The 26,542-nt window shown below is 39.0% G+C and overlaps 1 protein-coding gene across 2 annotated transcripts in view; it reads right to left on the minus strand.

The window, feature by feature from the left end:
- Positions 1 to 22,693, minus strand: part of ARHGAP29 (Rho GTPase activating protein 29) — a 77,705-nt gene extending 55,012 nt beyond the window's left edge. Inside the window, exons 1-2 of one of the 2 annotated variants that reach the window (XM_059926581.1) lie at positions 22,562 to 22,693; positions 4,957 to 5,193 (exon numbers count right to left, since the gene is read on the minus strand). In XM_059926581.1, the coding sequence (XP_059782564.1) occupies positions 4,957 to 5,161 (205 nt within the window). In that variant the 5' untranslated portion in view covers positions 5,162 to 5,193; positions 22,562 to 22,693. Of the gene's footprint in view, positions 1 to 4,956; positions 5,194 to 10,769; positions 10,892 to 22,561 lie in introns of those variants that run through there. The other variant, XM_059926574.1, reaches the window with a different exon arrangement.
- Between the last annotated feature and the right edge of the window lie 3,849 nt (positions 22,694 to 26,542).

The raw sequence follows: 26,542 nt of genomic DNA on the forward strand, positions 1-26,542 counted from the left end.
ATATTTAAATACAAAGGACATATGCATAATTGCATGCCTTCAGCATTTTAACATAAGATGAAAATTTTGCCCTGTAATTATTCATAATGCACCTTAATGACACTAGATGGAGATCTAAAACTTCAAATTCCACATATGCTACTTATATAAGACTACAGGGTAACCTCCTCCTGGAAATAAGTAGCAGACAGAGAATCAACAAACTATCACTTACCCTATCAAAGTAAGCATGTTCCTAGTCCTCTGATCTCCCACATTAAGCTCTCCACTTTTTGTAAATAAAAACAGTAGAGGACTTCCTTGGTGACACAGAGGTTAAGAATCTGCCTGCCAATGCGGGGGGCACAGGTTCGGGCCCTGGTCCGAGAAGATCCCACATGCCACGGAGCAACTAAGCTCGTGTGCCACAACTACTGAGCCTGTGCTCTAGAGCCCACGAGCCACAACTACTGAAGCCCGCGCACCTAGAGCCTGTGCTCCACAACAAGAGAAACCACTGCAATGAGAAGCCCGCGCACCGCAACGAACAGCAGCCCCCACTCGCCGCAACTAGAGAAAGCCCGCGCGCAGCAATGAAGAACCAATGCAGCCAAAATAATTAATTAATTAATTAATTATTTTTAAAAAACAGTAGAGACAAAGTGCATACATACCTTAACTCTGTTGGGGGCAAAGAGTTCTTTGGCAGACACTAATTTTCTCTAATCAGTTCATCAACACCTACTGCAATACGAGCTTCACGTTCTTACTTGGGAAAATTTCATAAACCCACACTTAAGAAAGTTATCATAAAACTCATATTAAAAAATCCTACAGACTGGTGGGAGGTGAATGTCCTCTAAAATGCATTATATAGTTTGAAAACAAGTACTTAGCTGTTTTCTTCAGCCTTAAATTGTCAATATTCCACACAACGTAGAATTTCCAACTCTAATCAATTTTTGGATCACAGAATTATAAAATCAATAGAATCTGCTGTAAGCGCCTCATTCTTAACAAATTATTAAATGACTTAAGCCATATTCCAAAACTAGTTAATAGCAGAACTAGGCCTAGAACCTAGATTGTGTGATTCTCTTTCCTGAGCTCTTTCTGCCATTCCTTACTACCAATCTCACCAACTTGTATAAGATGCTTGGAAAGTGATCTGCTAGTTCAAATCAAAGAACGGCATGAAAGCTAAACATTCCAAAGGCAATTTGAGGGAGATTCCAAATAGATTCCAAGAGTTCCTATTTCTAGGTAAAATTTTCTTTAATTTGCTCCAATAACAACTTTTTCTAGGTTTTCTTTTCATGCTATACAAATCCAAAATACTTATAGCTCAAAATTTCATCTCAATATTTTCGAGATTGATAAAAGCCAAATGTCTATACCATCACTGTCTGATAGAAATCTCTGTAATGATGGTAATTTTTATAACTTCACCATCCAAAATGGTAGCCAGTAACCAGAGGTGGCGAATAAGCACTTGAAACGTGGTACTGCAACTGAGCTGCATTTTAAATTTTAATTAAATTTAAATAGCCATATGTCTACAGGTTACTATATTGGATAGTGCAGGTAGAGATAAACCCCATGGAAAACAGAATTGGTTAATGAAATAATGAAAACTGAGCAGTGTTTTTATAGTACCTGCCATGTGAAGCAGCTGAGATAGCAAGAAAAGAACACACCATTCTGCATTCACGACCTCTGGGTTCCAAATGAAACCACTATTTATCAGCAATAAGATGTTGATGAAATCACATAATCTAAATTATACATACAACTCATCTGTGAAACAGGTCTAAAAGTACCTGCCTTTGTGGGGACTGCATGATTAAATACCGTTTGTATGTAAAAGTACTCTGTAAAATGTGAAGCACCATATACAATTATATGTCATCTCTGTAACTAGTTTAGGAAAGGGAAATGTGGCTATAAACCTATCACAAAGCTATTAACCTAAGCCTAGTCTCAACAACATGATTTAACACTTGAAGCAGTAGTCAAGTGATTTTGCACATCATTGCCTCATGACAGGTAAAGTACATAAAGAAAATGGTATTCAGATAACATCAAAAGGTGATTACTATACCCACAGTCCATATTCCATATTCTTAAAAGCTAACTTTTTAGCTTTTTAACAGCCAACTGACATGAACTGAAAAGTAACAAACAATACCAAAAATTTGGCTTCCTTCTTTTAAGGAGGCAAAAGACAAAATACTGGCAAGGCCGCTGATACAATATTGACAAGGATCCCTCACTCCAAATAAAAACAGTGGCCACAGTTTACAACTATGCTGGTACTGAAGAACAGCAGAAGTCCAGGGATATTTCTCAATACCCAGAGACAAAAGCATGGCCTATGTCTATGTCCAGTAACATATATAATAACACCACCTTAAATAGTTACAGAATTTAAACATTTTACCTGTTTTTCTGAAGATCTCATGTGACTGTTGTAATAATTCTATTAAATAAATAAATAGTATGATACTCTAACAAGCTGAAAATCATGAGCAAAATTAAAGAAGCATATTATTATGTAGCATTTCTTGTCATCTATAATGAGGTTAATTTATATGTTTAACATACTCCCTTAAGGAAAACAACAAACAAAAAAGGTTCCATCAATTCAAATAAACTAAAGAATATATTTCCAGATTTTGATAACAATGATGCAAAGACAGAGAAAACAAATTCTTGTTAAATCCAAGATTTATTCTGAGATGGCATACATAAATCCTTTTAACTCTGACTGAAGAACCAAGCATTAAAATCAATCCAAAGATAAATTAATGAAAATACTCTGGCCACTGCCTACTAATGAGAGTTGGTTACCCAAAAGATGGTTTTTACATTTTTAAATTAATCTACCAATCATAAATGGCAAGCTTTTTTATTATTAGCAATATAATCAAGTCAAATTATGAAGTACTGGTTTTCTTATTAAAAGAATAACATCCTTTCGGATTTTTAATATTACATTTCTGTAAAAAATATATTTCCTCGAGTCACATTGCTGTGCACCTGGAACTATCACAACATTGTTAACTGGCTATACTCTAATATAAAATAAAAGGTCTAAAAACAAATAAAAAATAAAATAGATTAAATAAAACAAGGAGACAAGTACAGACACACTCCTAAAATATATATATATATTTCCACACACACCCTTTTACCTCAAAAAGTAATCTCCTTTTGCTGTCTTATATTTATATATTATCAATTTTCTCTTTTGTTCTCACTTAGGATCAGCTTTCAGTCCTCTTTCCTCCTAACCTATGAACTGTTTACTCACAAATTAAAACTCATATAAAAAAATTGTGGAGATAAGGAATGGGTCCAACTTGTTTTAAATTACCATCATTTTAAATCTGTGAAACAAGGGATAAATATGCGAGATGAGGATTTCAAATGATATAAATCTCCTATGGAAAACAAATAAAAACAAACAGATATCCTAACTAAAAATCTTATTTATATTAATGAAAACCTATTTTTATTGATACATTAAATAAAATCAGATTTTACCCTAAAGTGAAGTAAATAATTTGTTAATTAATACATAATTTTAAATTTCAAATTCAAAATTAACCCAGCTACAACAAAAAGAGTACATTTTACTGTATGTAAATTAAAAAACAAATTTAAAACAAGTAACTCAGTTAAGAACAAGTCTTTATTACAAAGGTATGCTTCTTTAAATAAATGGCAGATGTGTCATTTTAGTATGAATTTGTTACCAGTATAATGCTTAATGTATTTAGAATATCTTTCCACACTAACAAGATAACTTTATTACCATTTAATTATCCATAATTAGACTTCAAATTAAGCTATTAAGCTATTAAAATGAACAGAAGTGTAGGTAAATTCTTTTCTAAAAACATACATATAGTGTCAAAAGAATGACTTATGTGATTGTCATTCTAAGGAAAATTCAAATACTAAAATCTTGAGGCTACAATTCAAGTCCAGGTATTTTGGGCATTTCAACTTGAAAATTACAATTAGGTTAGAAATAAACTCCTAAAAGCAGCATTTAGGACAAATAGAAGACATGGTTGCAGTTTCTGTTTTTCAGAACGTATGTCAGAAAACGAATATCTAATTTATAAACACAGAAAATATTTACAGAAATCTTATAAATGTCTATGAAGCCTCAGAAGGTCTCATATAAGTAACACTAGGAATCTTCATTTTTCTACATCCAGACATACCTTTATGAATATGGACTGAACTGCTACTTATTACAAAAGAATAGGAACTGTATGATTATTAATTACCATTGCCATCAAAATTAGATCTAAAAGAGGCACGGAAAGTTGAAAGACTTAAGTACTAAGATCAAGTCAGGGAGTACAAATACATATAGCTCTTTACTTCAGGAGAATCAAGTCTCATGCTCCATTATCCATTTCTAACTAGACAGAGAATAAATTCTGTGATTATCTCTTAATTGAGGAAGAGAATAGCAAAACAGAATTAAGTTTGATTTTTGAGGAAAAAATTCACTCAAATCAGTGATTTTAGATTCTTTTAGGAACAATATAGAAAACTGAATCCAGGCAGAAATGTCAACAATGTAAATTAAAAACATCAGTCTGCTTATTAAAGACCAATCAATGCACTGTGTTACCATTAACAAGAAGGCTAAAATTCCAATTATCTAAAAATCTCCCATGTCAAATGGGTCCAACTTCTAAGAACCAAAGAATGATTTTTTTTTTTTTTGTATTCTTGTTCCCTCACTTACCAAAGTTTCTACTATGTATTGCACTGTATCTGATTATAAAATACTTCACACTGTAAACATCAAACATTTGGGAAAAAAAAAAAAAGAATAACTAAAGCAGAATACCCTGTTGCTACTACTGTGTATACACTTATCTGTAGCTAGGCTGGCATTTAAAATTTTACAAACTATTCAGTAAGAATGCTAAGAGAAAAGAGTTGACAAACCTGAAAGAATAGCTTCTTTCAAATATAGTAACACATGGGAGAACTTCCTGATATCATTCACCAACTCCTTGATGTAATCAGGATCCAAAATGGAGTTGGAATTTAAGGACTTGAGCCCCATTTCAGAAGTTGTAACATCAGTAGAGAGCTGGCCTGTTGACAAGACACGTTTTTTCTTTGTCTTTTTCTGTTTGTGAGCAATCATCCTTTCATATAACAGTCAAAAAACCGGAACTCCTTAAGGGGGTGAGAAAAAGAGAGAAACACAAATACTACATTAATCAGGAGACATTATACTAGATTTTCACAAATAGCCCAAAGCCCGCCTCAGTATTCTATTTAAAACAATAACAACAACAACAAACCCTGTATTACTGATAAAGCAACTTCCGTTTATTAAGTGCCAATAATCTTGACAACTCTATGATATGCAAGCTACTATTCTCTTCATTTCACAAGTTAGGAACCTGAGGTTTGGAGGTTAAATAATTTGTTTAAGCTCTCAGCTGATAAATGAACTGGTACTTAAACCCACATCTGCCTTGTCACCAAAACCCATGCTCTTAATAAACTCCCTCTTAACTCCTAAGGTACAGAATTTTTTAAACTGTAAAAGTTATTTGGAAATGTCAATTAGTGGAAGAAAATATTCTCCCTCCATGACATCACCTTCAAAAATAAAGGTAAAATATGAGCTTTGAAAAAAGAAAGACCTGTTTTCAAAATCCCCCTCCATCACTTACTATGCGTGACCTGACAAGCTGTTAATCATCTCCTCACTTTGGTAAACTCATTTATAAAATGGAAATAACATCCTGACAATACCTACCTCATGAGATTATTGTAAGCATTAAAAGAGACAATGGTATAGAAGTGTCCAACACATAAAAGAAATTCAAGTAGAGTATGTTCTCAATAATAATGTATACTCATACACACACATACATATTCTGGATTATCACCTTTCATGAAGAACATTTCTCTGCCGAAAACAAGTTCTAAAGATGTCCACTAATCTGACACACCTGGATTGGTTGAACAAATACATGTATGATCACTGGAGCAATATTTTTGGTAATTTCAGGGTTGTATAATAAAAACACAATCTTTGTTATGAGAAAGATTGAGAATTGAATCATTACTGAATACTTCCTAAATGTGTGACCTGTACAATTTGCTTACAGGCTGTGTGAAGATTAAAAGGGAACACAAAGTTAAAAGACTTCATATGTTAAAACACCTAAACCTTGCACATAGTTGGAACTCAAGAAAATCTTAGTTTGTTTCTGCTTCATCCTTACCTTTTACCTTTCTGGAATTAAAAGTCCTAATTTTGTTTGAAATCAAAAAGGAAATGACTGGAGGAATTAAATTAGCTCAAGCATTATCATTAAAACATTTTTCAAATGTTTGAGCTGAGATCAGAATGAGTAAACAAAGAGGAAGGTGTAGTCTAGCTGCTGTTACTAATTTCCTAATAATCTCTCCACATCCATTCTTGCCTCATTCCAAATGTAGTGAGTACATTTTCAAAACATGAATCTCATCACGTCATTTCTCTGCTCAGAACTCTTCCAAAAGACGAGAAGCTACCGTGCACTACAAGGCTCAGCGTGAGATCTGGCTCCTACCTACCTCTGCAGCGTCGTCTGGAGTCACAATTCCTACTCAACACTTTCAACACTCCTGCCACACACACCTCTTTCTCATTTTTCCAACAGTATTTGTTTACCGTGACCCACAGTGGAGCCAGTATACACATTAAGTATGTTATGTTTGTGTGTGGTGTGTGTGTAGGAATGCGTAAACATAAAACAGATTCTGGCTAAGGAGCCAGGTGATGTACTCAGATGTTTTCTTTCCTATCCCATTTCATTTCTTAAAAAGCCGATTGCAACCCACCAAATTGGTCTGACTTATAATGGGTTCTGTCCCTACAACTTGAGAAACACCAACTGTTGGACTCAGGGTCCTGTCTATATGCAGTTCCATTTGCCTGGACTACTCCTTCCTCTTTGTTTACTCATTCTGATCTCAGCTCAAAGATCACTTCCTCAAAGAAACCTTCCTGGACCTCCCCTGCTCCCATAACCACCACCACCACCACCAAACTAGAACAGAATCTCCTGTTACATGCTTTATACCATCTTATACTGTTCATCACTGCACTTATCGAAGTTCCCATAGGTGATTCGTGTCTCCCTATCCAGACTGTAACCTCAAGGAAATCACAACCAATGTTTGCTAACCATGCGTTCTCTGCTTATAGCACAGTGCTTGGCACATGAGGGATAAACAACTCAAAACTGTCCGCAGAATGAGTGATGAATTTGCAGAACTAATAATGAATAATAATAAATAAGTAGTTTATAACGAATTTATAAACTTAAAAAATTTATGGGGCTTCCCTGGTGGCGCAGTGGTTGAGAATCTGCCTGCTAATGCAGGGGACACGGGTTCGAGCCCTGGTCTGGGAAGATCCCACATGCCACGGAGCAGCTGGGCCCGTGAGCCACAACTACTGAGCCTGCGCGTCTGGAGCCTGTGCCCCGCAATGGGAGGGGCCGCAATAGTGAAAGGCCCGCGCACCGCGATGAAGAGCGGTCCCCGCACCGCGATGAAGAGTGGCCCCCGCTTGCCGCAACTAGAGAAAGCCCTCGCACGAACTGAAGACCCAACACAGCCAAAAATAAATAAATAAATAAAGTAGCTATAAAATTAAAAAAAAAAAAAAATTTATAAAGTTTCAATTAATTTTTACAGAAATAAAAATGTTTAACTCTATATTGTTGCAGTGTTTTGAATGGAAAATAGAAACGGTTTTTAAAAATCTGTCTCTAAAATAGTATCTTAACCAAAAAACCAAGCATATGAAGTTGAGTAACGGCAAGAGTACATAAAACTGAAATCAAAGGTTGATTTCTATTATTGTTTCTCTACTTCTGATTATTAAATAAGGTGTCCTGACACTTCTTCAATGGCTTTTAAGATTCCTTTATTCAGTATTCTTATTAATCTCAAATTATTTCTGGAAATGCAATTTCTACATTTAATCTAGTTTCAAACCTATCTAACATTAATCCTTAAATGTGTAAATAACTTCTAAAATGAACTTAGGTATAACAATAGTGCCCCCCAAATTGTCCTAAGTCTCCCCTCCAACAAAAACAAGCAAAACACTCAAGTGCCTTGTTTGGGCAGCTCTTTTACAAATCGTTAATTGAGAAGACTATTAGCCTAATTTATCAGTTTTGCAGCTTACTTAATAAAGTCACTCTGATTAATTTTGATGGCTTTTAGTTTAGTAAATTAGAAAATTGGTCATTGTCACTGGTAAAAAGATGGTTATAAATTTTAAAGCATATATCACAAGCTTCGAATAAAACAATTCACCTCAGTAAAAAAAAATTTATTTTAACTGTCGAATTAGTAGCCCAAAGTTGTAAAAAGTGTTTCAAAAATGCTTGAATATATTTAGGCAAGACTAAGAATGTCTGTAAACTAACAAAAACGATGGGGAAGTGAGGAACTAAAAGGGGTTATACTCTACCTCTAGTCGGCATTACGGTGAGCAATGTACTACTTGTATTAATATACTTTACTACTTTTCATATTTCAAACTGAAAAAAGGAAACATTACAGTTGAAAAAAATGTTAACATAAAGTTAATCCAAGCTTTCACAAAACTGAACTATGATAATGAGAAAGTTTGGAGGTTATACACTTCCTGAGATCATCCACATTACTTTCTCATGTCCCAAAATGAACATCCTCTAGTTGGTGGTAACATAAAATGTAGTTACTAACAGATTGCAACTGGAAATTTAATTAAATGAGATAATAATATGGAAAGCACTTAGCACAACGCTTGGTTCATCACGAAGACTCAATAACTGTTAGCCATTATCACTAGCGTGCTTCACTGTGGGAGATTGTTAACATACATAAGTAATGAACAAAATGTGACTTCACTACAATATATCTGTAAATTGTGAGCAAGAAATACAGGACTGGAAACAATTCCAGAAACTTAACTGACTTCATGGAAGCCTACTAAATGGCTTCCAAGTGAAGTTTGAACTGTGCAAACAGACTGTTGAGCAAAATATTTGTGAAACTCTCCTAATTCTCTGCATCTCTTCCAACTCCAAACCATCAACATAAAAAAAGCATTTCATCCACTTCGCAAAGAACTTTGTAGCAAAGAGAAAATCACTGTGCCAAACTACTTTCTCTATATGTTCTAAATTCTAAGTAATATGTGTATTAGAAATGTGAACACTAACTTCCGGTACCCAGGAATGTGGCTTTTCCAAGATTTCAGGAGCCTGTGTTAATCAAATGTTCTTGCCCCATGTTCCTCCTCCTCAAATGTATCCTTACAGAAGTATTTTCATTTTAGGCGCCTGGCTGCCTAATTGAAGAGTAAAACAAACCCAAACATCTGTACTTAATAGTTCCCTATCTTACTATTTCTACCTCAGGAAAAACTGCCATATATTTCTGAAATCTGCTACTTCAACAAATTTCTGATTGGTAAGACTCTATTAATACCTAGAGATGTTTCTTAAAAATCAGAAAAATTCATTCTGGAGGCCTTTGATTACGTTTTTAAAACGCACTCTTCACAAAAACAGAATGGGGCATGTTAAAAAGCTTTATCAATAATCTGCAAATAACTAATTTCTAAAGAAAGGCGCGCAACGCACATACACTTCATTCCTGGGCAGTTAGAATTCAGCACGTTTAAAGAAGATGAAGCTGCCCAACCTCCCACGCCTCCAGAATGTCCAGCATTCCTGACAGGGAGGGCTCTCCAAAACTACCCAATGCCAAAGACCACGTTCCCCATCCCAGGATTTAAATACAGAATGGGAAAAGGGAGCAACCAAAAAGGGCTGCAGGCACTGATAGCGATGGACAAGAGATACCATGTCGGAGACACCTGGAGAAAGAGGAAGGGGCGCTCAGCTCCCGCTTTTATCAACTAACAGTCCTCCTCTCCGAAGAGGTATGAGGCCAATTCCTTATTGAGGAAGAGAGTCAAAAAAGATGAATATGGAGACACAAGGCTCGTGAACCACTAGCGCTCCAGCTTGAAACGTCTCAGACTTGAGCTCACCCGTCAAAAAAAAAAGAGAGAAAAAAAAGTCAAGCCCCAAACACGTCCACAAGGGATTGGGAAAAAAACATTGAGGCTTAAGAGGCCTCGGAACGAAACACCCCTCCCTCACAGGGACGAGAACAATGCACCACGGAAATCCTAAGATATCTCGGGACAGAGACCCAGTTGAATTGAGGGCTGCTGTCAGGGCGGAGGGGGGTGGGACAGCATCCGATCAGACTCTAGTGGTAGGGAGCACAGATTCTGGAGCAAAACTGTCCGACTTTAAATCACACTGTGCCAATTACTAGTCTGTGTGTTCCGACAGGTTTCCCCCGCGTGAAAAATTAGTTAAATAATCGTGGAACTCTCGTGAAGTTAAAATGTGTAGCGCTCTTAGAAAACTGTACGCCGAACGTGGGACGTGCTATGTGTTTGCTTTTACTATCTTCATCATCTGCTCAGGGCCACAGCTCGCGCCCTCGCCGCTCCTCCGCTCCTGCCGCGCCCGCCGCGCCCCACGTCCGGTCGGACCCCTCCCGGAGGACCAGGAGTTTCGGGGACACCGGCCCGGCCCGCCGCCTGGGCCCCCAGCGCAGCCCGCAGTCGCCTCCACTCCGGGCCGCCGCCCAGACGGCAACTCGCGGGTGACCCCAGCCCCCTGCCGCCGCCGCCGCCGCAGCAGCGAGCGCCGCCACCCTCCACTCACCGCGGCGCTCCATCCCGCGTTCCGGACGCGGACGCCCGCCCGACACTCACGGCCGCCGCCGCCGCCGAGGGCTGGAGCTCGCCGCTCCCATCCCCCACGGCCCGCGGACGCCCGGCCAAGCCGCCGCCGCCGCCGCCCCTGCAGCCACAGCCACGACCACGCCAGCCCCGGCCGCCCCGCCCCCGGCCGCCCCGCCCCCGGCCTCGCACCTCCCGCCCGGCCGCGGCCCGCCCCCTGGGGCCCAGCCCATTGGCCCGCGCGCCCGGGGGGCGGGGACGGGCGCCTGCTGCAGGTGGGGCCGGCCACTGGCTCTCGCGCGCCCGGCGCAGGCTGTCAGCTTCGCCCCGACCCGCAAACTGTCCCGAGCCTTGCAGGACGTGTTAGCCGCCCCGTGCGGCTTGCGGCAGGACAGGCGGAGGAACCTTAGGAACAGGTCACCTGATGACTTCATCTGACAAATCGGAATTTCTTGGATGAGCAATCTACATTTTTTATGAGGTACTTCTTTGACCACCTCGTTCCTCTCTCTCCAACTCCTTTACGAAAACAAAAACAAAAACAAGACCCCACACAGGTAAAGTGTAACACAGGCCTGGCTCCTTTCCGGAAGAATAAACTTCCTCAAAACCAGCCAACTACTCTGCCCTCTGTACAGGGTCATATTTTTCCACTTAGACCTATATTACTTCAACTGCACTCTCAAACTCGCTCAGAATGAGAAAAATTTCTGAGAAAGATGGAATAATTAAAGAAAGCAGCAGGGGCTGAAAGCTTCTACATCATTCTACTCACGAGAACAAGCCTCGTCATTAGTGATCTCAGTTCTGGAACATTCAGAAAGAACTGATGGAGAAACAGAGGGCACATGGGGAGGGTAGCTGGGGGTAGTGGTGGAGGCAGAGAAAAATATTATCGCATGTGGGAGAAAGCAGAAAAAGACACGGGAGAGTGTGAGGAGAAGTAGGACGAAAGCGGGCTGCAGACATAGGGAGAGAGAGGGGCAAAACCAAGGAAGGCAGAAACAGGTGGAGACAGAAAGAGAAAATATTGAGAAATAAAAGAGAAAGGAGAGACTACCTACTTACAGAGACAAAAAGGAAGTGAGCATGAGAGAGCCAACATGTGAAGTAGTGAGACAGGGAGAAAACATTCATTGGCACAGAGAAGAGGAACATCTCTCATATCTTTGAACCCTTATACTAAAAACAATGTTCGGGAAACAGAGCAAATTTAGCCCTTCAGGTGCTACTTGGAAAATATAAATATGAAAATGCTCAGCGTCTTGGATATTTTACCTCCACACTGGAATTGTCAGACTCAACTTACACAAATTTACCCCTGCAGACCCCAAACACAACAGTACCAAGGACATGCCACAGGCACTAAGGAAACCTCAAAACCAAACTCTCCTTCTAACCACACTTAAAAAGAACAATGCACCATGGACTCTCACCATGGAAAATGATGATGCCCTGAACTGAAACAAACTGAGAGGTCAGAGGTCCCAGGGCAAAAGGGGGCTGGAGCATCCCAACCCTTATTAAATCATCAGGAAGATTTGGGGAAGAAATATAAGCCACTCAACCTCAAACACTCCTTTATATCTATTTTTAAATACCTGTATATTAATTATTTTGTACTTTCTTATTCCATTATCACCATTTTCTTAATAAAGAGGATTGTTTTCCTTATTAAAGTTGAACAATATCGCGCACAAGATCCTCATGGGGAGAAAGCGTATGTGAGGTAGAAGTGGTGGTGTGACAGACAGAAAGGAGCACATGGGAGGGAAGGAGAGGAAAAAGCCGTGAAAGAGAGATGTGAGAAGGTGAGAAACAATTATGGAGAAGAGAGAAAGAAGACCAAGAAAGATGCAGAGACAAATGGAGGCAGAGAAAGAGAAAATAAGATACAGACAGAATAAGGAAAAGAGACAGAAATGATAGAGAGAGAAAGAAATAAGGAGACTACCCATGGACAGAAAAAGGGGAGACGGACACCTCTCACACCCAAACAATTCTGGACAAATAAACCCAATTAGGGCCCTAGGTTGTTACTTGGAAAGGATAAATATGAGAACCTCAGGCTCCTTGATTACCTGGGCTCTACTATCATTTTGCAGATAGTAGAGCTATCTTAATTTTTATTTATCGTAATTTCTTTTATCTTTGCTTAATTTTTAAAAACTTTAAACTGTGCCAAGATCAAAAGCACTAAAAATGCTGGGGACACCTAACAACCAAATGTTCCTTCAAATCCTAATGGAGGAGAATGATGCACCATGGACACTCACCATGGAAACCACTGATGACTAAACTGAAGGACACCAATGGGGGAGAGAGGAAAGGATTCTGAAGGCCATGGAAGGTAGTGGCAGGGTAATCCTCAGGGAGCTCAAGGGAGGAAAGTCTGCCCCTTGGATCTGCTCTGGGTTAATCTCAAGACCCTTCCCACCAGATCTACCTCTAAACCATCTCAAAACAACCAACTATTCTGCATAGAACCAACACAGAGTGAATCTTCAACAAATATTAGACCATTAAATTATAAGTACGGTTATCTGAGGGAAATTTTGAGAAGTCTCTCAATCCCAGTCCTCCTCTTATAGCTTTTAAAAAAACAGATTAATTATCTGTCATCTTTTCTACTCTTTTTTCTTAGTAAGGAGGAATACAATATTTGGAAACATTAGCAAAAATGGTAGTTCACTTTTAAATTAAAAGGGTTGTTTTATTAATTCCCCCTAACTTGCATTTGTTTAAAGAAATTTTATGTCACACAAGTAAGTTTCAAGTATGAAAAGTACACTATTGAAACAATACCTTTCTGCAACTCCAAAATTCTTGGTTTATAATTAAATTATAAAGGGTTAAAAAAAAAAAAGAAAAAGTAACACCATCTGTATATCTATTGTAGAAGTCCAACATCTTAAAATTGTGTTTTTACCGTTTTACGTTATTATTGTCTCAAGTATTTTTCCCTTCTAAAACAGAAACACATCCTCTGTGATATTGCTCTTCTGTCATTCTATGAAGCCTCAACTTGCATATTGTTAAAATCTTTTTCATGTGTTCTCTTCAGTGTTAACATAGGTAGTATTGCTATTTTTGCTGGGTAAGGATCTTCATATTCCTGAAGTTGATTCTGTAGTTTAGGTAGCCTATTTTTCATAACAGAATATGGTTCTAAAAACATTTTACAATGTCTGGAGACATCTTTGATTGTCACAACTGGGAAGGAGTTGTACTGACATCTAGTGAATAGAGCCAGGGATGCTGCCAAACATCCTACCTGCACAACAGAGCATGCCTCAGCCCTCCTACCTCTACCCCTAAGAAAGAATTACCCATCCCCAAATGGCCAATAGTGTCAAGGTCGAGAAACTTGGCTCTAGACCCAATTACCACTTTATAAGCAATACAGAAGACAAGGGAATATGTTCAATTCACATCACAGGATGCACTCAGTAAAATCTAGACTGTGGGTCATTTTATAGAGCAAACAACAGTTTCTTAAACAAATAAATTGCAAGGAAAACGATGAAAAGAAAATCTCCAGATTTAAAAAAAAAAAAGTCTTAAAATTTGAAATACATCAAGTGCAGGAACAAATGAGATCAGACCTGCCCTTCCACTATACTGTTTTCAGACAGACTATAAACAGCACAGGACTGTGATCCTGGAGAGATGGGATCACAAACAAATGAGGTGATCCCTACAGTCACCCCAACTTTCTGCCTGGAGACACACTCTAGACCATGGCATGCAAGGAGGAAGCCAAACAGAGTGTGGTACTCTTGCTAGGTTGAGGAGAAAGGGATCATAGTTCAGGGAGACTGGGACAGCTGGAATCTGTAGGACAGAGTACCAGATAGGAAGAAGGTAGGCAGAGGAAGAGCTCCAGAAATTTGCATAGACAACTCTTTAATTTTCTTGCTGAATACAAAGCTATATATGTATAGGGTGAATCCCCACAAGGATAGACAAAGAATTTCCAGGGACCTGTAGCTGAACAATTCCCAGGGCTCTCGCAGGGCTGGGAGACCTCTGAGTGTTCATCAGCCAAAGTAGAAAGACCTGTTGAATACTCAAGGAGAGATCCCAGAAGGACATGTGTTAGTAGTATATCTAACCCAGCCCTACTAAAATAGTATTCTAGACTCACCCCAACAAATCTTCAAAACAAGCCTCACTTTGTAAATTTCTTTGGGAAAAAACCTGATATTTAAAACAAAAGTAATAACAATGTGCGTGGCATTTACAACATATGCAGGACAGCAAAAAGCATCACAATAGCAAAAATTAAGGGAGGAGGAAAATGAAAGTAAGGTTCTTACATTATATGTGAAATAGCATAATATTATTTGAAGGTATATTATAATAAGTTAAAAATGTATATTAAAATCTTCAGAGGTACAGTTAATAAGCCAACAGTGGACATAAATGGAATTTAAAAAAATTAATCCAAAAAAAAGGCAGGATAAGAAAAAAAAAACAAAGAACAGATGAGAAAAATTAAAGACAAACAACAAGATTATAGGCTTAAACCCAATCAAATCAATAATTACATTAGATATAAATACTCTAAACACCCCTATAAAAAGGCAGAGATTGTCAAATTGGATAAAAACTTAAGACTCAACTACATACTGCCTGTAAGAAACAGACCTGAAATATAAAGACACAGATAGGTTGAAAGTAAAACCACAGAAAAAGATATACCACGCAAATACTAATCATAAGAAAGCAGAAGCAGCTGTATTATATGAAACAACCCGTTTTACTAAGGATAAAGAGTAACATTTCATAATGATAAAAGAGTCAATTCATTATAAAGACATGATCTTAAAAGTATATGCACCTAAAAATAGAGCTTCAGAATATACAAGGAAAAACCTGACAGAAATGTGAGGAAAAACAGACAAATCTCAATGATAGTTAAGATTTCAACAATCCTCTTTCATTAACTGATAGAACAAATAAGAGAACAAATAAGAGAACAAACATATGGACACCAAGGGGGGAAGCGGGGGTGGGGGAGCTGGGGGGGAAATGAATTGGGAGATTGGGATTGACATATATAACTAATATGTATAAAATAGATAACTAATAAGAACCTGCTGTTTTAAAAATTAAATTTTTTAAAAAGTAGATCAAATAAAAATGTGTGACAAGAAAAAAAAAAAGAATAAGAGAAAATCTGTAAGGATATAGAAATTTTAAATAATACTATCAACCAACTTGACCTGATATACATTTATAGAAAATTCTACCCAACAACAGAATACACAGTCTTTTTTTCAAATACACATAAAATATTCTCTAAGACCATATGTAGGACCATACAATAAGTCCCAATAAGTTTAAGAGAATTGAAATCATACAGTATGTTCTCTGACCCAAGCAAAATTAAATTTGGAATAAATAACAGTAGGATAATTGGGAAATCCCCAAATACTTGGAAATTATAAAATATGTTTTTAGCTAATCCATGGGTTAAATTTTCACAAGGCAAATTTGAAAATATTTTGAACTGAATAAAAATGAAAACACGATATTTCAAAATGGGTAAGTTACACGGTAAAAGCAGTGGTTAGAGAAATATTCAGCTTTAGTTGCTTTATTAAAAAGAAAGGAGGGAGACTTCCCTGGTGGCACAGTGGTTAAGACTCCACCTGCCAATGCAGGGGACACGGGTTGGATCCCTGGCCTGGGAAGATCCCACATTCCATGGAGCAACTAAGCCCCTGAGCCACAACTACTGAGCCCGCGTGCCTAGAGCCCATGCTCTGCAACAAGAGGAGCCACCACAATGAGAAGCCCACATTCAGCAACAAAGAGTAGCCCCCGCTCGCTGCAACTAGAGAAAGCCCATGTTCAGCAACAAAGACCCAATGCAGCCAAAAAAAAAGAAACAAATGAGGGCCTAAAATCAATGGTTTAAGCTTCCACTTTAAGAAGCTAGAAAGCAAAGAGCAAATTGAACAGGAAGTAAGTAAAAGGAAGGAAATAATGGTAAAAGTAGAAATCAATGATATAGAAGACAGATGACAGAGAAAAAAATGAATTCAACTAAAAGTTGGTTTTTTAAAAATATCAATTAAATAGATAAATAGCTTGCTGAACTGATCAAAAAGTAAAGAGAGAAAACACAAATTACTAATATCATGAATGAAATAAGGAACATCAGTACAGACCCTACAGATATTAAAAGGGAAACAAGAGAATGTTATAAACAACTTTGCCAAAAAGTTCAACAACACAGATAAAATGGAGAAATGTCTTGAAAAACACAAATAACCAAATCTAACACAAGAAATAGAAAATCTGGATACCCTTATATGTATTAAAGAAACTGGATTCATAATTTAAAATATCTCACAAAGAAAACTGCAGACCCAGATGGCCTCGCTAATGAAGTCTATTGAACCACATTAAATAGTCCTACAAAAACTCTCAGAAAATAGAGGAGGCAGGAAAACTTCCCAACTCATTTTATGAGGTCAACATTACTCTGATACCAAAGGCTGACAAAGATATTACAAGAAAACTACAGATCAAATTTCCTAACGCAGTATTAGCAGGTCAAACCCAACAATATATAAAAAAGAATAATACATTAGAACCAAGAAGGGTTTGTGCCAAGAATAAAGCTTAGTTTTATTTAGGTTTATAGAGAGCTTAGGTTTATAGAGAAAAACCATGTGATCATCTTAACAGATGCACAAAAAGCATCTGACAAAATTCTTCAACCTTTCATGATTAAAGCAGTCACCAAAGTAGGAATAGAAAAGAATTTCTTCAACCTGATAAGAGACAGCTACAAAAATCTACAGCTAACATCAGAGTCAATAATGCAAGACTATGTTTTCCCCTTAAGATCAGGATCAATATTGTTACTGAAGGTCTTAGCCAGTACAATAGAACAAGAGAAAGAAATAAAATACACTCTGATTGAAAACGAGGAAGTGAAACACTTTATTACAAGTTGACATGTTTGTGCACCTCAAACATCCTAAGGAACCTATAAATAAGGTACTACAACTAATAAATGAATATAGCAAGGCCACAGATTACAAGGTCAATATACCATAATCAATTTTATTTCTATATACTAGCAACAAACAATTGGACAGTGACATTTTAGAAACTAATACCATTTATAATAACATCAAAAAACAAGATATTTTTAGGAATAAATTAGACAAAACATGTGCAAAATCCTAAATTTAAAACTACAAAACACTAGTGGCAAGAAATTAAAGAACTGGATAAATCAATAAGTATGCCATGTTCATGGATTGGAAGACTCAATACTGTTAAGACTTTAATTTCTCTCAAGTTGACCTATAGGTTCGAGCAATCCCAAACAAAATCCCTCCTGGCTTTTTTATAGAAATTGATAGGCTGAGTGTAAAATGTATATAAATATGTAAAAAATCTGAACAGCCAAAAAATTTTTGAAAAAAGAACAAACTTGGAAGATTCACAATGCCTGATTTTAAGATTTACTATAGAGCTACAGTTGTCAAGACAGTGTGATATTGGTATAGAGATAGACATAGATCAACAGAATAGAATAGAGTCTAGAAACAGACCCACAAATATAATCAGCTGATTTTCAAAAGGTGCTAAAGTAATTCAATAGGGGGAAAGATGGTCTTTTCAATAAATGGTGCTGAAATAACTTGATATCCATATGAGAAAAAAAATGATCCTTGATCCTTACTTCAGAGCATACCCTAAAATTAATTCAACATGTGTCATAGACCTAAACATATAACCTAAAACTATCAATCTTTTAAATACTGGAGTTGGAGGAGGCAGCTGCTTGTTTTTATAAATAAAAGTTATGGGGGGACACAACCACGCCCAACTGTTTATGTACTGTCAATAACTGTTTTTGCCCTACAACAGCAGAGTTGAGCGGTTGAGGTGCTGTAGCCTGTAAGCCTAAAATATTTATGATCTGGTCCTTTAAGAATATGTTTGAGGATCCCCATTCTAAAAGAAAACTTGGGAGAAAATCCAGGGAACAATTTCTCAGACACAAAAACCAAGAACCATAAAAAAAAAAAAAAAAAAAAAAAACTGGTAAACTGGACTTCATCAAAATTTAAAGCTTCTGCTTTTTGAAAGACACGGTTTGTGTTAAGCCCACAAACTGGGAGAAAATATCTGACAAAGGACTTGTATTCAAATTACATCAAGAACTCCTACAACTCAATAAAAGAGTGAACAACACGATAAATTAATAAGTAAAAGATCTGAACAGTCACTTCAGAAAAGAAGATACACAACTGGGCAATAAGCACATGAAATAGTGCTCAACATCATTAGTATCAGGGAAACACAAATTTAAGCCACAATGAGATACCACTAAATATCTACTGGAATTCTCAATTTTAGCTAGACTGAAATACCAACTTTGGTGTAGGAAGGATTTATAGCAACTAAAACTCCCACGCACTGCTGCTGTACACGGTACACACCACTTTGGAAAATAGCCTGGCAATTCCTTATACAGTTGAACATACATTTACCATACAACCCAGGAATTCTACTCTTTTATATACCCTCCCAAAATGAAAAATACATTCATCCAAAAACTTGTACAAAAATGTACGTAGCATTATAGTCAAAAAATGGAAACAACCCAAATGTCCATCAACAGATAAATGGTTAAACAAATTGTGATACAGCCTTACAATGAAATGCTACTTAACAATAAATATCTATGACATAGCAAAAAAACCATGGGTGAATCTCAAAAACATTAGGCCAAATGAAAGTCAGGCACAAAAGAATATATGCTGTATGATTCCTTTTACATGAAATTCTAGAAAAGGTGAACCTAATCTTTAGTAACGAAAAGCACAAATGGTTGCCTGGTGACGGGGTTGTAGTGTGGGAGGTGGGGGGAGTTCCAAATGAGCATTACTTTTTGGAGTAATGGAAATGTTCTGTATCTTGATTACGGGCATTACATGAGTGTATACAATTGTCAAAGCTCACTCGTAGTGTATAAAAAGCTCTTATCATTTTTTAGTGCTCAATGAATATTAGATAAGTAAATTAAAAGTAAAATTGTAGAAGGTTCTGTTTGAATAATCCCTCAAATTCAACTTCCTCTCTCCCTTAATATTTTTCAAAGTATTTTCCATCTTCTTCCTTAGAAAGGAAGACTATGGTATTTGAAAACTTTCTCAGTGACAAATACTGGAACATTTTTTAAGAAAAAGAAAAAAACCTTATCCTAGGGAGGCAATATCATCAAATGGCTCTTTTGCTTATCAGAGTAATGATAAAGGCAAGGAAGAAAATGCAAACCCTCCACAAAAATCCTCACCATATCGAAACGTGTTCCTGACCTTCCTTTTAAACCTCCTTGTTTCTTTACACATGAATGTGTCTTTCTGTGTTGTGGCTCATCATCATACTGGAGATGAGGTGGGAAATTAAAAACAAACAAAACAGCCTTCAAAGCAGAATCATGGAAGCTGATCAGTGACATCCTTGTGTGTATTAGAGATAACCAGCAATTCTGCCCGGAAGGATCCTTCTGCCTTCTGTGCTTATTAAAATCATTCTCTTAATTAACTTCAATCTCACACAAAACATCACTTCTTCCAAGAAGCCTTTTCATTCCCTCCACTGAAAATAAATCATCCCTTTAACTTTCCCATAGGACATTCAACATACTTTCCTCAGGTAACCCAAGATACTATGCCTTGGGCCCTATTTATTTGGAATTGTCTCCTTCTACCCAATAGACTGAAAGGTTCCACAGGACCTTGTCTAACACAGAGTGGGATCACACTAAATTTTCTGAGCGAATGCTGAATGAATCACCAATGGTACAGGAATGAAAATCTTTCCAGGGTACCTTCTGGGCATGAGCTTTGTTCTATGCAGTACTAACCACTGGGACCAACAGCAGTGGTTGTAGAAGCACACATTCCTAGGTCAAGGGCTTTTACAGCTGGGAAGTGAAGGTGCTGATAATTTAGGTGGATGTTCTATTTTAGGGAGGTGGGCAGAGCAGGAATGACCAGCCACCATAGATTTGCTGAACAGTGCTTTCTTCATCTCAGCCAAAGTTTTATCTCCTGCCAATTTGGGGAGTGAAACATTTTCAACCCAGGTCTATCTTACTTCCCTTCAAATTCACTCTAAAACTTTTCTCAGAATCACAAGACTAAAGCTATTTGTACCATAAAGCTAATGAAGCTTAAGTGTCCGGGTTCCTCACTTGCACAGTTCCTACAATCAGGAAGCATTTCTAAGTATGCATTCTTGGCAACTGCCTATAGAAATCTCTGAAGAAAGGGATTTAAATCTCCAAGACTCATAATTTGATTTGTGATTTCTTGACTCATTCTAAATATTCACTTTCATATTTAATTATGAATTCTTTTTCTTGAACAGGAAACTCCCCTCCCTCAAACGGAACAAAGGGTCGAAACTAATTGTCAACAAAGAAGAGAAAAGGAAAAGGTAAATGTGCAACAAAAAGTTCCTTGGTTATTTTGGCTCCACCGTCGTCTTGGAACTTTCACCTCCTAACAGCTCCTAAAAGATCCACCGTTAGAAATAGATAGAGGATGTCGAAGATCAAACAAGACAAAACAAAAAAAACCAAAATACCACCAGTGGGGGTAGTTGGTAAACAAACCTCCCCCTCGTTTCTAAAGAGGAGTGGTGATGAAAAAGCGAGATAGACCCTGGAAATGTCAGAGGGGCTCAAAGACAAGGAGAGTCCCTGGCTACTTTGTTCTGGCCTTCCCTCGAGCTGAGGTTTGGAACAGGAGTCCTGGGACAGCCTGGGAAACAAACTCACAGGGATACGCTCTCCTCTCCTCTTAGTAGCTGCAATCCCCCGCCTGTCAACTTCTATTTCGCAAAGCACAGGGCTTGCCCTAGGACCAGGCTGGGTTAGCGAGCGCGTGCGTGCGTGCCTGTGTGTGTTGTGTGTGTGTGTGTGTGTGTGTGTGTGTAGGACGGCTACAGGGGTGTGAGAGACAAGGGTCGGGTGGTGGGAGAGGGAGGGAGGAGTGTGAAGAGAGACAGAGATGCACCAGAGTAGGGCACTTGGGTAGAAAGGGGAGTGTTTCTCTACTTTTCATTCCCGACCCCCCAACAAAAATAAATAAATAAATAAACAGCTGGGCCTAGGTGAGACGAAGTGTGATAAAAGGTAGACAGGGAACACGAGGTGTTTGTTATTTTATCTCAGCCTTTGCATTTGTCAGACTAAAATTTCAGAAAAAGGCACCAAACTTCCATAAAGATCCCAAGTAAAAAAGACGAATGTGAAGACCCGGTTAAGGAAATCAAAAGGGGGGCGGGGAGGAGTAAAGGAGCCCCCGCCTGAACTCCGCTTAAAGGCAGATGAGGGCATGTGGTTAGAAAAGGGAGAGGGGCTACAGACGCTCAAGGGGGACTTGGAAAGGGAGTAAAGTCCGCCCCGAAAGCCTCTCCCCAGCGGCCGGGGCGGCGTCGCCTAACTGGGGACAACGGGGTCCGACGGTCCTTGCAACGCCCGCTCTTGCCCTCCCCGCTCCTCCGTTCCTGCCGCGCCCCTCGTCCGGTCGGACCCCTCCCGGAGGACCAGGAGTCCCGGGGACACCGGCCCGGCCCGCCGCCGCCAGCCCCCAGCGCAGCCCTAAGTCGCCTCCACTCCCTGCCACCGCCTGGGCCGCCCGGACCCTGGACGGCAACTCGTGGGTGGCCGCCGCGGGTGACCCCAGGCCCCGGCCGCGGCCGCAGCGAGCGCCGCCACCCTCCACTCACCGCGGCGCTCCATCCCGCGTCCCGGACGCGGACGCCCGCCCGACACTCACGGCCGCCGCCGCCGCCGCCGCCGCCAAGGCTGGAGCTCGCCGCTCCCATCCCCCACGGCCCGCGGACGCCCGGCCAAGCCGCCGCCGCCGCCGCCCCTGCAGCTACAGCCACGACCACGCCAGCCCCGGCCGCCCCGCCCCCGGCCTCGCACCTCCCGCCCGGCCGCGGCCCGCCCCCTGGGGCCCAGCCCATTGGCCCGCGCGCCCGGGGGGCGGGGACGGGCTCCTGCTGCAGGTGGGGCCGGCCACTGGCTGTCGCGCGCCCGGCGCAGGCTGTCAGCTTCGCCTCGGCCCGCAAACTGTCCCGAGCCTTGCAGGACGTGTTAGCCGCCCCGTGCGGCTTGCGGCAGGACAGGCGGAGGAACCTTAGGGATAAGTCACCTTTCGCACCCTTCAGTAGGGAGCAGGTTCTTGTTGTTTAAGTGGACATTTCTCAGGTGGACATTTTGAATTCCTTCCAGGCAGGAATTTGGTCCCCAACTTGTTTAGTCCTACCCCTTCCCACACCCTCCTTCTCCCTTCAGGAACAAAAATACATTTTGTGCTTAACTTTAAAACTGCCACACTCTTTTCTGTCTTTGACTGATTGTCATTTTCAGAAAACTAAATTACCCAAAACGTCAACTATTATGTACAGTACCAGGCTCGTGGGAGTTGCTCAATAAATACTAGTCGAATGCATGTCCCCCTAATCATGCTACTTGGTTCTTACCATTAAATGCTCCTTTACTGATGGGACTCATCAACGCTATAGGGAAAATGAACAACAAAAATTAAAGCATTTATCTAGATTTGGATCACACATCATAATGAAAAAAGTACAGCGTTTCTATTGAATAGTTAGAGTACATAGTCGTAACACGTAACTCTACCAAGAATACCCTTCCTGTCATCTATGCTGAGACATAGCAGGCACTCTGTGAATATTAGCTGAGTAAATAAGTAAAATTATGGGAAGGGAATTTGGAAAAGTTCCTCAATCTCTTCCTCCCCTTAAACCTTTTTCAAAATACATCAAACATCTGCCATATTCTCCACTCCTCTTCATTAGCTGGGAGAAATATATTAAAAAACATTCTCAGAGGAAAATGGTAACTCATTTTTGCAATAAAATAAATACGATTAACTGAGAATAAACATTAAAAATCTGTTATCTGCTGTAAATCAACTATAATTCAATAAAATTTTTTAAAAAGGAAAAAAAGTCTGTTATCTGGGACAGGAGGCTCATGTGTTTGGTAAAGAAAAGAAGAAATAAATACCTCCACCAAATCCTATAACACTGTCACAGCATTTACCCTTATAAGCCAACTTGTTTTTTACCTATAAATGTTTCTTGGTTAAAGTGGCTCAGGGTCACGTCTTTGGAGGATGAGGAATCAGAGACAAACAAACAAAAATCAGAGGCATAATTGGCTGCTGGATCAATAAGGAAACATTCATGACAGACGGTGTAGTATTGCTATTTTATAATTATAGTATTTATTAATAACACATAACTACTCTGCCTATTGAAATGTTCTTCATTCTTTCTGTGATAGAGAGAATACAACCTCTGCTCTGAAGCCTTCTGTTCTCACTGAAAATTAGTCATCCCATTTAATATTATATGGTACATGGAACCTTATTCTTATGGCACTTTTGATTTTCATGCAGTCTTTTACTTTATACTAATACCAATGTTTATTTATATTAATTAGATTGTGGAGGTCTACAGTGTTATGTTACCTAAGTCTGTGTCCAGTACACAAAGGGTCCCTACTAAGTATTTTCTAGAGGAATGTTTAGGGACTGACCAGTGTGTCCAGAAATAAAAATTTCTTCTAGGATGCATTTTTTTTTTTTTTTTACCTTAAGCTCTATTCAATTTGTTGTAACTAATGAAATCAAGTGCAATGGCCACAAAAACCACATGTCTAAGCAAAGACGGTCCCAGATACCCTGTGCCCAGAGGTGAAGGGGCTGATAATGAAGGCAGATGTTCCACGTGAGTGATGGAGGTGGGAGCCCAGCCCCAAAGGAGAGTACAATGGACAGGTGCTCTTCCTGTCAGTCACGCTTCAGTGACAGCTTGTTTAGGAGAGCACAACATCATCCACCAGACAATATTTATTGAGTACCTCCATTGTGCCAGGCATTGTTCTAAGCACAGGGGTTATATTAGTGACCTTTCAATCCACTTTCAGACTCTCTTCAACCATGGCTAAATGCCTGGGAGAGGAAAAGAGGTAACGGAAGCAGGCATGTTCCCCGTCACTGAGGCTGTCTTTGCCCCTCACTGCTGGAGCACTCAGAAAGAACCACGGAGAGCCTGATGGGCCACAGTGAGTACAAAGGCTCCAGATTCCAAAGTGGACGAAACTCACCAAGCAGGTTATTAATCTTGATTCTGTGATGGTTGTAATTGAGAAACAAGGAATCAATTCAGACCACATGCTGGAAATGAATGTGAAAGATGTTGCAAACATCCAAGAATTCTGTGTTGTCTCAAGGAGTGGGAACTGAGTAAGATTGACTGAAAAAAATAAAGAAAAACTCAAGTGAGTATATGGATATGATATCATACTCGTTTTATGTCTAGCTTAAGGTTTTAATTTTTAAGCCCCAATTTGTTTATGTTATTTTAAGCTCTCTATAAGACATTTGATGACATAAACCTCTGTGCTTGAGTCACCGCATACCATGACTCTACCTAATGTCCTAACAGGTGTAAGGAAGCTCTCCAGATAATTAATGATTGGTGCCAAATTATACTATTGGGCTAAAAATTGAATTATTGATATTGTTGTGAATAAAGAGATATGATTATGATGATAGTAATAATAAGTAGCCCTCCCTGGTTTACTCTGTGCTAGATACTGTCTTAATTATTCTTTATATTTAGTAAGTCATTTAGTCCTCACAACAACCCTATGAGATACTATCATCCCTATTTTATGAATTAAAAACTGAGGCACAGAACAAGAGAAGTTCAATAAAGAGTTTCTTTTGGAGTTTATGAAAATCGATCTTAAAATGAAGATAAATTTGACCATACTTTTCTTAGAAAAAGATAGTGGGGACTCACTCTTATTCTTCCTCTGCCTCTCTGGCCTTTTTGCTGTTCCCCTGATACCCCAAGGTCCCTCTTGCCTCTGCTGTTCCCTCTGCCTGGAAGGGGCTCCCCTGCCCCATATATGTGACTTGCTCTTTGCTCCCTTCCAGTCTCCGCTCAAATGTTCCATGTCATTGACATGTTCCCTGACCACTCTGTAGAAAAGAGCATTCCCCTCTTTGATACTCCCTAGCTTCCTTACCCTGCTTTATTTTTTTTACTACGATAGTTAATTTTATTTGTTCAAGGACTCATCTTGCAAGCATTAAACCAAGCCTGGGCTTTGATTCTGGGAGCCCAGATTCACACACTTAGGAAGATAACAGCAAAAACTGCCCCATGTACATGGATGAAAACTAAAGGCTCATGGTTAATCACACTGTAGTTTTTAAGTTTCTACAGCCTAGAAGCCAGAAGTCACCGGTCCTTTAGGTCCATCTGGATGTCCCACAGGGTTTCTGCACTTTTATTGAGTTGGGCAAACTTATCACTTACCCTGCTTTAAATGCCATAAAGTGCCATAACACGTATCCCTCTACTGACTTGGTATAGTTATTAATTTATTTGTATATTTTTCATTTCCTCTCACTAGTGTGGAAATGTCAGTGCCATGATGAAAGGGACTCTGCCTGTTTTTTTCACCATTGTATCCCTAGCCCCTGGAAAAGTATTTGGAATTAATCAAGAAATAAAATAGTTGAAAGAAAATAACAGTACAGCCCAAATACTAGATTTATCTTTCAAAAAGATTAGTTTAACATTTTGAAAGTTTTAATCAGATAAGAGAAACATATTGCTTTGTTTGACAAAAATTTTACATTAGCTGCTTATAACCGA

This window comes from Balaenoptera ricei, chromosome 1 (genome assembly GCF_028023285.1).
Source record: "Balaenoptera ricei isolate mBalRic1 chromosome 1, mBalRic1.hap2, whole genome shotgun sequence".
Taxonomy (NCBI): Eukaryota; Metazoa; Chordata; class Mammalia; order Artiodactyla; family Balaenopteridae; genus Balaenoptera; species Balaenoptera ricei.